The sequence below is a fragment of the Rhinolophus ferrumequinum genome, chromosome 2 (genome assembly GCF_004115265.2).
Source record: "Rhinolophus ferrumequinum isolate MPI-CBG mRhiFer1 chromosome 2, mRhiFer1_v1.p, whole genome shotgun sequence".
NCBI classification, from domain to species: domain Eukaryota; kingdom Metazoa; phylum Chordata; class Mammalia; order Chiroptera; family Rhinolophidae; genus Rhinolophus; species Rhinolophus ferrumequinum.
In genome coordinates this window covers 22,739,181-22,754,315 of record NC_046285.1, presented here as the reverse complement: position 1 = coordinate 22,754,315, position 15,135 = coordinate 22,739,181, and the positions used below count along the sequence as shown (strand labels likewise).

The window sequence follows — 15,135 nt, the reverse complement described above, 5'->3', positions numbered from 1 at the left end:
TCTGGAAAAAATTTTTATACTGTGGCATAATGAAAGAGTACTTTTAAATTTTTTCATCCATGCTTCCCTGAGTACTTCCAGTAATTTTTTTCCCCTTTGCATAACTCGCCAAAAACAATTCACTTTATAGTTATTTGAGAATTCATTTGTAATATCAATCTGCCTGTCAGTAGAAACTGAAGGCTAGGTTCAAATCCCAGTTTATCCACCTACCAGAATTTAAGACAAAATAACTTGTTCAGGGCTCAATTTCAACTGTGCAACCTGCATAACACGACTTATCTGAAGGCCTTAAGAGTTAGTAGGCCCTCAGTAAAAGTTAATTTACCCTTCCTTTTATCCTCAAAGTAAATTAAATATCAATTAAGAGCCAATTGTACTTAAGCATTTGTTGAGAGTCTACTGACAAAAGCCAAGGGAGGATGTGATAGGGGCAGTTTCTCCAAAATCATACCATGTAACTATTTGGACATCAACACTTGCATTCTTCCTAATCCATCATCACAAAAATCAGCTGAAGCCTAAGGGACTATACCCTTAGTTTGAGATTTTATAATTACTGGTATTGTTTCTCAAATAGAGAAGTATATCATCAAATGCACTGAGTGCATAAGTGATTTATCATTTATATTATCTGTTGTCTTCTGTTTTACTTTTCTTTGTGGTAAAAGTTATAACCACCTCTCTCAAAAAGAAGTGTTCCTTCCTCTCTCCCTTCAGCCACTCCACTAACTGACAAGACATTTTTATTCATATTTCTCTCTAAAAGACAGAAGATAAATTGGAGCCTTTTCAGTGTGTGTATAAGTCATATATTCAGTTAACTGTCACCCACCCAAGTGAATGTTATCTATTTCATGGATTACTTAAGTCATTTACTAATGAATGCAAGTTACTTAACATTACCCTTAGTAAATATTAGGAAATTAAATGTTAAAAAAAAAATCTTTAGGAATTTAGATTATTAATCCACTCTTCCCTTACTTACTAATAAAACAGAACTACTATACTACTAGAATTTTATTAATCAATGGATAAAATTCAACTTAATACAAATCTTTTATTAAAGTTTTAAAACAAAAAAGGACTTCATAAAGCTCACCTGCAGGGTGGAACCAGAACAGGAACCCTAAGAACAGATCTACTTCTAATCCAGAGTATTATAATATATGTAAAGAGGTTTCAGGTAAAAATTGGTAACATGAAAGTATGTCAGTATAACTTAACTCATAATTTAGCAATGTAAAATAAAAATTTGTTAAGTTCTTCCTGTTTAGTTTTAATTTATTTCCTTGTATACTTGGGAGGTAGTGGAGTTTTTTAAAGTCAACTTCATTTGTTCTTAAACTAATTCACTGTCACTGTTCAATTCACAGGCTAAATTTATTCACTTGTTCTTAAAACTTATTTCAAAAATAGAGTAAGAGTAGTTAAAGTTCTCCAAAATGTTCTGGCCCTCAAATAAAATTTCAAATTCTGCACCAATTAAGGGTTGTCTGATCAAGTAAATTAAAGCTAAAGGTAAAACCAACTTTCTCATTAATGATATCAAAAGCAAAACAGAAAAAAATACTTTGTCTGTGAATATGCTAAAATGTTTAAAATTCCTGCAGATACAAAGTTTACAGATAACATGGTTATCTGTATGTATGTATCTAGATGTAAAACATATAGCAGACAAGTATTGTAAAAGACAACGAACCTCTAAATCCAGTGAATGCCATACCAAAAAAATAAGCAAGAATACATTTTCAAGAAAGTCACTAAATAGAGAGCAATGCCAAAGAAAAATGACAACATCCTCACATCCTTTACACGAAGATAATTTCCACCTTCAAGCCAATTTATCGATGGGGAGGGGGAGAAATCAAAATCAAAAGACAATTTAAAGTATTAAAACTTACCTGAACTTATCAACTCCATCCTTTTTCTTTCAATGCTTGGAAATGCATAAATTCAAATTTCAACAAATATGATGCCCACTTCTTTTTAACTTTATTTCCTACTTGTTACCAGAATGAAATTAATAGCTAACTTTAATTAATACGTAAAGGATCCAAACCCTTTACATATTTACTCATTTAATCACTATCCCTATTTGACAGAAAAAGAAACTAAAGCACAGTGAGGTTTAAGTAACTTGTCCAAGGTAATACAACTAGGAAGTTAGGGAACCATAATATGAACTCTATACATCCAAGATAATAAACAAACAAAAAGGAATGAGGTGAAAAAGGAGTAAAACTTTTTTTCCAAAACAGCTTGCAAAACAAGACTACCGTGAATGAGAACAAAATGTTTAAACTATAAATAAACATCACATCTACATAGATGTGATGAAGATTACACTTTTATCCCTACATGAGTTACTTTGGTGCTACAATATTTGATTATCATCAAACATTTTAAACTACATCAAATCGTAGTGGCAGTGTCGACCAAGTAAATAACTTACTGTCACTTTGTTCGGACACTATCTTACAGGCTAAATAAATACATTGCAATTTAAAGAATGAGGGGGGTGGTGATGTAACTGGAGCAATAGTTTAAGGGAAATTATTTTCTCTATTAGCAGTAAATTAGAAAAGAGTGCGTGTGTCGGGGGAAGGGGCTAAGGAAAAAAAAAGAAAGATGACAATCACACTGTCTCAACCCCACCTTCCAAAAAAGTAACTAAATCATCGTGGGTCAGCGCCTAAACCAACAGAATTGGCCCAGCGGTATTTTGTGAGGGGATGACAGGAGACCCTAGCAGAGGGGGAGGGGTGGCGATGACAGGAGAGGGAGCCGGCGAGAGATGGCATGCTTCCTACTATCTCCGAAAAAGGGGAGAATACGGGGGGCAAGGGGCGGGCAAAAGGAGAAGGCAGGAAATGTTGCCAGATTCCAAATGAGGTGAGAAGGAACAGGGTACGAAACACAAGAAGGCGGGACCCTCGGGCAGAAGGGTTTGTTTAGGGAAGAGGAGGCATGTCAGTACCACAGAGCTTTCCAGCCAGCTGACCCTCCTTTCCAGCCCCTCCACCTCCGACAAACTCTCACTTTCTCAGCAACCCTAAACCCGCGGGTCATCCCCGTCCCGCTCCCCGCCCCCCACCCCAAGCTGGATAGGTGGAGGGGGGAGCTTCACCCTCACTCTCCTTGTTGGGTTGGTGGAGCAACCACCGGACATAGCCCTGACTCGAGGACGAGAAGGCCAGGACACGCAGGAAGGCCCAGAACCCGGGTGACAAGTCCGAGCGGCCGACGGGCGCCTCACCTGACAGAAGCGTCGGCAGTAATCCCTACTGCTGATCCCGACGACGCCGCCACTGCAGCTGCTGCCGCCAGTGCCGCCTTGGACGTCGCCCGCAACTCTAAACCCCGCAGGGCCTGGCGGGGACTCCACAATGGCCACGAGCTCTTCTCCGAGGCGTTCGGCCTCTTGGTCGCTCTCTTCCTCCGCCATGAGGCTCTCACCGCCCAGCGCGTACCAGCCCCTGCGCCGCCGCCGCTGTAGCTGCCTCGGCTAACCTCCTCCTCCTCTAGTTCCCTCCCCCTTACCCCCCCTCAGGCCGACAGGGGCCTCTCGTCTGGCTCTACTTCCGGCTCCGCCCACCCACGCCCCCAATTTTTATTGGATAAATCTAGCCGCCAATCATGCACATACCCGCATTTTCACTACCATTGGCCAACTGAGCCGTCTGTTTGATAGACCCGCTGTCCATTGGTTAATTCTGCTCGGCGGTTGCTGGGGACCGCCTACGAGCTTTGCCATAGGCGGCGCAGGAGGACGGGGCGCGGCGGGGGACACGGCGGCCGCCGCGGGGCTCGACCGGGCTACGGCTGCGACGGCGGCGGCGGCGGCGGCGACGGGTCCTCCTCCTTCCTTACCCCCTTGCTCCTCCTTTTCTTCCTCCTCCTTTCCTTTCCGGCCGGGTCTCGTCCACTTCCCCTAGCGGCGGCCAGGATCCTACGGTACCGAGAAACTAGGGAGGCCGAGGGTGGGCCCGGCCGTTGGTGCGGGCTTTGGGCCCGGGGCCTTCTGTCCCGAAGCGGGAGCCGGGGGCGGAGCCGGGGCGCCGTTGTCGGCGGGAGGAAGAGGGAGGAGACGGGAAGCCTGACAGCGGCCGCCTTCGTCAGGCGCCTACTGCCTCCTCCCCTGAGACTGCCGCCAACTCGGCTGTCGAGTTGCCGGGCCCACTGCCGGCAGCTGGGACTCGGCCCTGCCCAGCTAGCGGGGCAGGGGCGGTGGGGCGCCGACGTGCTAGTGTCGGCGCGGGAGGAGGGAGTCTAGACTGCCAGAACGTCCGGCGCCCCGCCTTTCCCTCCCCCTCCCGAACCCTGGGCCTGGGGCGCGCGAGGTGGTGCAAAGCGGGGCGGACTTCTGAGAAGGGGCTGGATTGAGGAGTGTGGGGGTAAACGTTGGTCTGGGATATGCGGTCTGGAGTTTCCTAAAGGAAGCGGTCTTAAAGACACCTGCATGGTGGCTGTTGACGTTCATCTCTTCGTCCACCCTTCTTTCCCTCCTCGTCCCCCATTTTTTCTTTCCGTTTGTTTTTCGTGTTTTACAGTAAAGGCATGACTTCCCGGCACCACAGGGAAAACAGGGTGCAAGCCCAGAAACTATTTCCCCACCACCACTTGTTGAAAAACTGATTTGAAAGCGTCTCCGATTTGAACAAACGGAAAGTGCCAGGATTTCATGTGTCTCAGGTTTTGCGCTGGGAACCCTTTACTATTAAGTATCAAGACGAAAAGAACTGGAAACTAATCGGGTAAACATTTAAACTTGAAAACTTCTGATGACTTTTATTTTGATCTAGTAAGTGATTTGCTGTTTGTTCACTAGTTCCTGCTCTTTTTAACTTCCGCGTTTAAAATATCTTTATCTTCTATTGAAAACACTTTTGTTCTTCGGTTCTGTAAACTCGAGCATCCTCTACTGGGTGGATATTTGCCTCTGGAGTAACACAAACAAACTTTTTAAAGTTACAAGATACTGGAATGTATAGGCCTTTCGCGTTATTACAAGTGATTGAGCATTTTTTTATGCTTCAGAGAATAACGAACATTTTTTTTTTAAGTTTGAAATCCATATATTTAAAGACAGAAGTCTTTTCACATAGAAAGATTTAGGCATTACTGGGCACAAATATATGTTTTTCATAACTAGTTCAGAGCCATTTGTCATAATTGGGACTGATTTGCTATAGGAGTATAAAATACAAGCCATTAAAGTGCAAACGTGTAATGGTAAATCCCTCTTTATTAAGCAAAAATCATATCTGTCTTATCTGCCATTGAAAACCAATAGCCAAACACGATATTTAGCACATGACAGCCATGCATTAAACAGATTTTTAATGGGAAAAAAATAGAGTTAAACCTATTAAAACCTAAACGTTATAATACTTGACAGAATTTCTGTGAAATACTAAGTTCTCTGAGTTTATGTCCGTAGATGTCTTAACCCATTGGCGATTTGTAGTTCTTCTGAGAGAGATTACATGTTACCCAGCTATGAATTCTCTAGTATGGATTAACGCCATTGTTTCTGATTACACCTATAAAGCATAGTTTTTTCAGAGCATACTTAGGAATTTGTCTCTAACATATTTATACAAAACAATTCTATTTTGAATTCCATCAAATTAATTTTAATTTCTTATGTCTAGATTAATGGAAGAGCTTAGCCCAAATACATAGCCCCAGGGAACAAATGGTCACCATAAGAAACATTTGTTCAGTATCTCAAGTTTTCAGTGCCCATAACATGATTTTGGCAATGGTCATAAAAGTTTGTTACTAGGATAAAATTAGAATTATTAAGCAGATTCTAAGTTAAATATTTGGAAAAATAGCAAAGATAATCATTTACTTATTCCATCATCAGATTGTGATTGAGCATCTATCATACTAGGCACTATGTTAATAAGTTCTTAGTTCTGACTTGCTAGTTAATATGTGAAATAACTATTTAACAAATGTAAGTAGTAGTCTTTCATGGAAAATGTGTTAGAAAAAGCACTTTGCATATTTTTATCATCACCTTTTGGAAAACCTAGTAGAGGTAAATACGCATTAAAAAGTGACTTACTTTGAACTCTATATTGGTTTTAACATTTAAAGTCATTGATATTAATTGCATTTAGTCTGTCTTAGTTTTTACCTTTCTTTTCTTTTTTTCTCAGCAATTTTGGAACTTATATTAATCTTCATATAGAATTATGCCAGTGTAGTTACCCACCTGTTTGAACAAACTTTGTTTACAATTCCCTACAATTGTGTTCCTAAAAGCAGTTGCCCCAGAGCTGTGAAGGAAAAGAAGCTCTTTTAAATTTAAATACACATCTAAATTGGATGAAATTAATATAATCAATAACCTAACTATTGACCTGTGATTAGGTTTTTCTAAAAGATAGTGACATCTGAGATAGTTACAGTTATTTTTTCATAGTTTTATTCGAATTTCATCAAAATCAAGGAATGGACCTAATTGTTACTAGTAACTTGCTCTGGTTGTGCCTTACCTTACCTACTTCAGGTAAGTTAAGACTTAATGGACACATGGTCTTTTAATTTGAATTAAGTGTTTGGTAATTGTTAATCTTAAAAGTGTTTATACTTTCCTTTTATTGTTAATTGCTTCCCTAATGAACTGTTGTTACTACACTTACCTTTGTTTCTCTTGTCTTGAAAGAACCTTATTCAAAGTCAGAATGGAAAGATTTGTAGTGACAGCACCACCTGCTCGAAACCGTTCTAAGACTGCTTTGTATGTGACTCCCCTGGATCGAGTCACTGAGTTTGGAGGTGAGCTACACGAAGATGGAGGAAAACTCTTCTGCACTTCTTGCAATGTGGTTCTGAATCATGTTCGCAAGTCTGCCATTAGTGACCATCTCAAGTCAAAGACTCATACCAAGAGGAAGGCAGAATTCGAAGAGCAGAATGTGAGAAAGAAGCAGAGGCCCCTAACTGCATCCCTTCAGTGCAACAGTACTGCGCAAACAGAGAAAGTCAGTGTTATCCAGGACTTTGTGAAAATGTGCCTGGAAGCCAACATCCCACTTGAGAAGGCTGATCACCCAGCAGTCCGTGCTTTCCTGTCTCGCCATGTGAAGAATGGAGGCTCCATACCTAAGTCAGACCAGCTGAGGAGAGCATATCTGCCTGATGGATATGAGAATGAGAATCAACTCCTCAACTCACAAGATTGTTGACAAGGAGGTTACTACCATTGTGATCAAGATAATAATGTGGAGTATTAAAGTTATGTGTTGATTGTGTGGTTCATTTTTATATTTATTTCATTTAAAATCATGTGATGCAGAATAGTTTTGCAATGTGTATATAGTTGCAGGCAAAAAAAATGTAAAACTTACTGTTAATTTTAGTCACCAATGGTGTAAAGCAAAACTTAGGGTTTAGAGTGTGCTAGGATACCTTAAATCTGATGGTTATCTTTAAAATTGATGGTTTTTCTCCTGAAATGTTTGTGCATGGAAGAACTGCCCTGCTTTTTTACCCTATTGCCATGTATGATTATTCCTTGTGAGATTACTTAATTACTTGGATTGAAGACTAGCCTAGGAAATTGAAGCTGCTGCCAGGCAATACCACTCACAGTAACTTAAAAGAATTATTTCTGATTAGAGGATTCTCTTCAAAAAGGAAGGGATTGTGAGAAACTGTTCTTGTATCTTCAGATCTCTAGCAGAAAGTGACTGTGTTTATTTCAAACTGCTTTACTTGTATATGATGTAGTTACCTCAACTATCCTTCAGTTCCTCACTGTCTTTTTTCCCCTTTTTAAAGGCTTATCGTTGTATTTAGTAGCAGCTTCCAGTGACCAAAAGACTAAAATCTCTTTTAATGTCAGTGCCAAAAGCCAAAGGGAATTTTGCAGTGACATGATTTTAGTCTCTTACTATAAACACAAAGTTTTGAACCATAGCTTTCATTTCAAGCATCATCTTGAATTTGTAAGTTGTTGGGGGTTTTTGTTGTTGTTTCTTAAGGTCTTAATGTTAAAAGACTTCAGGATTGGCATTGTAATTTAAACAGGTAGACATTTTATGATTGAGTTTTCTGTTTTTACAGAATGTAAGTAATTTTTGGCCGATAGATAATAAGGAAATTACTTTCTATACATTAATTTTTCCATATGATTTTATAAGAGTTTATTTAGAATAGACTAGAAACAAGTTTACTTTCACTTTTATGTGCTTTGCCTCTGGTGGTACAAGGTTTTTAAATGGATGCTAAACAATTGTCTAAAAAATACTGGCAAGATTTTTGTAGTAGAGATCTGGCAGTATCCTGCATAACTGTTTGGATGAGGAAATAATCACTTCTGTTAAGGGTCAGCCATGTTCAGGAAATGATCTCTCTCTGAACCTCACTATCTTTTAAGGTTACCAAAGTAGCTTAAACCAGTTATGTCCTCTTGTTGGAGACCCAAGTTATATTTTTTAAAAAATAAACAGCTGAAAACTTGGAGTAGAGCTTTAAAAAAAAAAAAAAATCTCAAATTCTTTGAAAATACTCAAGTTAAAATACTTGTAAAATATATTTCTATTACAAAGTACTGACAAATGATGCCCTATGTGATAGCAGGAGTTATCTTTGAGGTCATTTTACCACAAATCTTCATTAAAAAAAAAAAAAGCCAAAGTGAATATGAACAAGGTTAGATTTTATATTTTTCAGAAACAGCTTTCCATGTCTAAGTTTCTTTTATAGACTTATGCTCCTAGTTCAGATTGTCAAAGTGCCCATCTGATTTTAGACTTTATGTGGATATTTTGTTTGTGTTTTAAAATTAGCCTGTGACCCCCCTCTCTGTTTCCCCCTCCAAAAAAAAAAATCAGTTGTCAAAATTTGAACTACCAGTTTTTCTCACGTTCAGTTAAGTAGCACAATAAATGCCTAGAGTAGTGTTCTCAATGAAGCACATGAGACCAGCAGCGAAACAACCAAAATGTACTTTGCTTTTCCTTCCTCTAAAGAATTTGCAGGCAACCATGTTTAATTTCACTTATCTATGTAGAAGGTCTAAGCTGGGAAAATAAGTGAGTCTTACAACACTATTTTCGGAATGCAAAAATAAGGTTAGATAACACAACCATTCTAACTTTTCAAAATTCCTTGTGATTCAGACCGCTCCCTGTTGTTTGGATATTTTGCACCTGACAGCAAACACGTAGTGGCAGAACAGCTTTGAGTAGTGAAAAGCAGTAAACTGGATAATGTTCCACTGGAAAAACACCAATAATTCACATTTCGTTTCTAGTAGTTATTACTGACTTAATGATTATTTAGGTCCCATGTAAATGTATTTCTCCAGGCTCCTAACTATTCCCACATACACTATATCTAGGGGCATAATCCATCCTCCTGTTAGGATTATATCATGTCCTTAGAAGCGTTTTCCATCCTGTTGTGGAGGTTTAATGTTTCTTTACTGATTATAAACCTTTTCGTTCCCTGAAACTGGTTAACTTTGTCTCATAGTTACATAGATAAAGCAGAATAATTGTTTTAGACTGCTCAACCGTACAAATCCGTGAAACTAGTTGGCATATGTTAGATAACAAATGAGAAATGTCTGAGAGGCATATACTGCTGTCGAGGTGTAGTGGACGTGTGTACAAAGCTTTCAATCTTAACTATATAGTGTTAGTGTGATGCTATACTATTGGGAAAATAGCATTTTTTTCTATTTTATAAGTTGTATGCATAAACAAGATTTGTAATGTTTCATTTATAAACTGCCTTCTTCAACAATCCTTTCCTGTTAATAGTGTTTTTTCAAAGTATGGTAGTATGTTTTCCAGAATTTCACTATATGCTTACAGTAAATAGTTCCTAGCTTGTTGAAATGTTAAATTTCTCGTTAGTTTCTTTTGATTCTATGGGGCATATAGCAAGCCTGAAGGGCATTATAATCATTACAGGGTGAAAATTTAGAAAGATTGTGTATGAGAGCCTAAAAAATTTTATTCATTATCATCTTTGAGTAAGACTTTCTTTTTCAAACAAATGCTACTTCCAGTTAATGCATTTGGCCCTACTGAATTTTCAGGGACCATAAAACTTTAAAGGAAAAGTTCTGCATCTTAGAATTGTAACGAATTAAGTAGTATAAGTTTGGGATTGTTCTGAAGTAGTCATTGCTTAAAAATTATTGTAAGTAACAGTTGGCAAGATATCTGAGCAGAAAATTCCATGTTAAAAACTTGCCTGAAAGAATTTGTATATGAATGTTAATGGAAAATACATTTAAACAAAATAAAATTTAAGGTGACCCAAAACAAAAGCCACAAACAATTCATCATTTGGTGCTTAGTTTTTGTAAGGGCTCTCCGTGGTTTGACTTGCCCCAGCTGCCTTTAAATGAGTACAGATCACCTTCATTAAATAGGAGATTTGTTCTTTGATTTCATTGAAAATCTTAGTCTAAAATAAATTGCTTTAGCTTCTGGTCAACACCGATTAAAATGTGAATAGTGAGGTGGCTATCCTAAACCTTGGTTTATCTCAATCCGTACTATCATATAGCCTTCTGAGGTAAATGCAATTCTTACCTAGTCATATTTCACTTGTATCCAGAATAGTGTATTCATTAAAATTTTACTATGTTCATTTTTGTATTCCCATGCTTTTTCTTTTTTTGCCCATGCATGTATTCTTAGTATAAATGTCTTGCTTTTAAAATTGTGTCTCTGACTTTTAGAAATAAATTTCAAAAAATTTGTTTCAGAAGTTTTGAAAGCACATTTTGTTTTTTGAGTAAAAAACATTTCATAATTCCAGAAGATCAACAGAATTTTACTAATTGAGTTTTATTTTTCTACTAGTTATATCTCTGGGATTATTGGTCCTTATTCCTGATATAAAAGCAAGTATTCTGTCATGTCAGATTCACAGGATAGCTACAGATAACCCCTTCCCCAAAAAATTATATAGGTAATGTTTGTAATGTTTAAGCTTTATCAGTGCTTTTAATTAGAAACAGTTTGATTTTTTTCATTTAGAAATACCAATTATCAAAGATGGGCCTAATTTGCATCTCAAGTTTTACTGGGTTTGAGATTTGCTGTGTTATTATTTGCCGCTTGAGGCAAAAAAATGCATAGATGTTGTCATAATATGGGGGGGTGGGGGACGGTGCACACTGTTTTTCCTAAGCAACTCCTTAAGCATTTCTCATGAGACTAGTTACCAGCCAAATAGTTATCACTGGTTTCATCTTGATTCTCGAAGTATTATTGAGTACAAGAACAGCAATAAAAATTGAAAATTTGCAGATTAAATGGTCTGCATATCCTTTGAAAATCTGGTAGTCTGTAATTCACAAAATAATTTCCAGATTAAAATCTTTTAAGTAACAGGATTAATCGATTTAAATTCCTGTAAAATAAGAACCTGCCACATATTTTAATTCAATGCTCATGGTAAATGAAGAGCTTCATTGAGTAGTGGCAGTCAAAATAGTCACTAGTGTACCTAATCACACAGTAATGGTTATCATGATCCAAACTCTTGGGCTGCTATATATATTAAATGATAGATTCGCCAGACTTTAAGCATAAAATGAATCAGTGTGTAATGAGAAACGTTTTTATATACCGTTTTCCTCTTTTGAGTTTTTTCTTACTATGCTCATGTAGTACCTATTCAATAGTAGTAATAATAATTTGATGCATTATTTTTAATCCAGCAAATTCCACTTTTATTAATATAGTCTACAGAACAAAAGAGCGAATATGTGAAGATATATGTAAAAGGAAGTTCATTTTAATACCATAATAGTAAACAAATACTATAGGGGAATGGTCCAAAAAGTCTTGACACATCCATATATGGAACTGTCAAGTGAACTGATAATACAGATCAGAAGAGATGTCTACGATATTGATAAGTTTTTAAGAATTACTGTATTTTCTCACCTTTGAGGAAAAAAAAACAATGCTACATAAGTGCACTATGTTTATATGAGTTAATCGACACACACCATACGTTAAGATTACAGGCAAGTAGTGACCTTGGGGCAGGGGAGAATATTCGTCTTTTCCTTAATTGTACCCCTGTATATTGACTTCTTTATAACAAGCACATGTTATCTTTGTCACACAAATACAAAGTAGACTTTTATTGAAAACTACACAATACATCCAAATTGCAAAGAATAGCAATGTCATAATTCATCTACCTTGTTAATGAGAATATTAAATAGTGTTAATTGCTGAACAAATATTTAAAAACATCTTAATTCTTTAAAATTTACTTTCATAAAATTTAGTTGCACATTTACAAAGTTGTTACCTCTTTTTCCCAAGTTATTCATTACTAAATATGTAATGGGAGTCAATTTCAAAGCTATAACTTGACTGTCCCTGTACTTTTCTTCTGTAAACTGCCTAAACTTTCTAGTTCTTCACAGTAATTGTATACATTACTCCACCGTACTTCAATAATGCCTATAAAAAGCACAAGTTTAATCACTGCTACTGTAAAACCTGGTAGACATGTTTCAAAATCTGTCGATTAATGGGAATAAAACGAATGTCAAAATATTAGGTAGTTCTTTATAAGTTGTAACACCTTAATTTCTTATTTCAGAAAACCAGCGTTAGATCAGGATTGGAACTCCATATCTGGTAATTATTTGTTATCTAACTATTCCTCCCCATGAAAGTTGCTATTTTGGAACTCACCGTCTTTTGAATACTCTTTCTCCTGGGGGATGGCCTAGCATCTCCTTACTTACTGACACAACAATAATGCCTTTACTACTCAGTACAGTAGTAACACAGAACAACCAAGGTGCAATCTTTTTCCATACTAATGGCCGTATGTTCTTAAGCTTTCTTTCCTGTCTGATTTCCTTCTTTCTCCCTGAACGCTTCTTCAGCTCTCCCCTTTCTAGATTTTAATGCTGCACATTTGGCTAACACAAAATATTATCAACTTGCTGAGAGATCAGAAGAGTTTTAAGTAGCAAGTTCATGTCTAGAATCCATTGCAGTCATTAATACACATTTTTAGGTATACCCATAAAATGGTGCGGGTTTTTGTAATTCAAACTGCGAGTACTGCCAGAAAGCTGTATCTAGTATCTTCACCAAGTTATACATGCACCTGACTCCAGACTCTACATTTCTTTAGAAATAGGTTTTACAATAAAATTCTCTGCCACAGCAATTAACTGCAATTAACCTTAAACTCGCTAAGCTGTCTTTTATTATGTCTGTCACATTGATTTTTGTTAACCGGTATTGACAATGACGCCAATACTATAAACATCTGATTGACTTAATTGTTTTCTTAACTCTGTGTGGAATATTAATAGACTACATTTAGGAAAGAAAGAACATTTACAGCTATGTTTTCAAATTATATTTAGCATATTTTGGTATCATTTTATCGGCTTTATTCTTTTTAAATTTATGTCAAAATAATACATGCACATAGTTTTAAAGATCAGATAATGCTAAATGATTTATAATCGGTAATCCCTGCTTCACCCTCTCACCCTTCCCTATTCTTCAGCTCCCCCCGTCACCTTACTTTAAACCCTTTATCTGTTTCTTCTTGTATTTTCATATTTTTGAATTACATGCTTATACTAAAATTTTGACTTATCAATTTAATATATGATGCTTAAAGATAAAGATCCTGTTGTTTTCCACTAGCCATCCGATACTTTTTCTCACCATAGGATTTTTATGTAGTTAAAATCAATAGAAAATGTTTCCATTTTTATGGCCATGTAAATGATTTTTTCACCACTGAACCAAATATTGTACTGTGATTATCTCCTCGTATTTTTTATTTTAATTAAAGTTTTATCCTTTATCATTTTATCAAGTTTTATTAGCTTGTTTACTCTTTTTTCTAAGAGATGTGGCAAATACCTATATACCTATATATGGCAGATATCTTTCAAACACTTAAATATGTCAAACTATCCATATCATTTACTTTCCCAGAGACCTTCGTTCTCAGCATTCTTTCATCCTACTCAAATCTGAACCTGTTTTTCTCTAGGTCCAAAATAGTGGTCATCCTGGGATGTCTCTTTGCTTTGCTGCTTCTCTGGCTAGATCCTTCCTTTCCTGTATTCCACAACCTGTACTTTGCTTAATCCGTTGTTTGGCTTAAGCACATCCTCCAAAAGCTTCCTAAGAAAAAAATACATGGAAGGTTTATTTCTTAATATCTTGCTTGACTAAAATAACTTCATCATTCCTTCACAATTAATTGAAACTTTGGCTAAAAAGGTTGAAAATAATTTTCTTTGAAAAAATTAAGGCATTGCTCCTTTGTCTTTCAATGTCTAGTGTTGTATTAAGAAATCTAGAGCTTTTCTCAATCTTGTTCCTTAATTTATATGGTTGTTTTTATATTATTTTTATATTATATTTATAATATCTACTGCCAGAGAAGCAGCAAAGCAAGGAGACATCCCAGATGACCGCTGTATTGGACCTGGAAGAAAACAGATTCAGAGTGGAGCAAGAAGAAAAAGGGCTGAGAAGGAAGGTCTCCAGGGAAAGAAATGGAATATGTATTATTTTGTATTATATTTATATTATTTCTTTGACAGTATACTCTCCTCCATTTGTTTTATCTTACTTTTAAGACTTCTTCCTTATCTTCCGAACATTTCTTTTTCATAGCGTCCCATTTTAGGTTTATGATTGCAGTATTTTCTTTTATCTCTCTGTGACTATTAATTGTAATTTTTTAAAAGCTTTCTTGTGCTTTGCATTGTCTCTGTTGCCTTTAGGCCCCTCTGCATCTGACTGCTTCTTTCAGTCTCTCTCTTCCCTGTTGGGAACGTTATTTAAGTTATTAGTGATTCTTGGATGCTCTTGCATATTTCAGAACTAAATTGTTGATTGGAATCCTGTGTGCATGGGTGGGACTTGGCAAGAGGTAGCATAATCAGAAGCAAAACACAATCTTTGAAGAACTCCAAATGTCAGTTTTTGAAAATCTTTTATCTAAGTGCTTTCAGTTTCTTCAAACTCACAGTGAGAAGGGTGACAAGGATGTTTATAACCTGCCCAGTTACTGGCATTCCGAGAACAGGATGCATACAGGAGCTATGATGAGTTGAATTGTGTCTCTCCCCACCTCCGC

The 15,135-nt window shown here is 36.9% G+C and overlaps 2 protein-coding genes across 5 annotated transcripts in view; one reads left to right on the top strand and one right to left on the bottom strand.

Annotated features, from left to right (window-relative positions):
- ZNF654 (zinc finger protein 654) overlaps positions 1-3,520 on the bottom strand; it is an 83,226-nt gene extending 79,706 nt beyond the window's left edge. For 2 of the 3 annotated variants that reach the window (XM_033126133.1, XM_033126140.1), the window contains exon 1: positions 3,260-3,520. In XM_033126133.1, coding sequence (XP_032982024.1) covers positions 3,260-3,448 — 189 coding nt within the window. In that variant the 5' untranslated portion in view covers positions 3,449-3,520. The remainder of the gene's footprint in view (positions 1-3,259) is intronic. The other variant, XM_033126150.1, reaches the window with a different exon arrangement.
- Positions 3,521-3,780: 260 nt separating this feature from the next.
- On the top strand, positions 3,781-10,629 carry CGGBP1 (CGG triplet repeat binding protein 1). Of its 2 annotated transcripts, none has more exons than XM_033126123.1 (3): positions 3,781-3,957; positions 4,554-4,804; positions 6,683-10,629. In XM_033126123.1, exon 3 carries the CDS (start codon positions 6,702-6,704, stop codon positions 7,203-7,205), a length of 504 nt encoding a protein of 167 aa, XP_032982014.1. In that variant the 5' UTR covers positions 3,781-3,957; positions 4,554-4,804; positions 6,683-6,701; the 3' UTR covers positions 7,206-10,629. The 2 variants fall into 2 exon arrangements, with proteins under 2 accessions (XP_032982014.1, XP_032982005.1); XM_033126114.1 differs by having other exon boundaries at positions 3,783-3,957; positions 4,554-4,757.
- Positions 10,630-15,135: the final 4,506 nt, after the last annotated feature.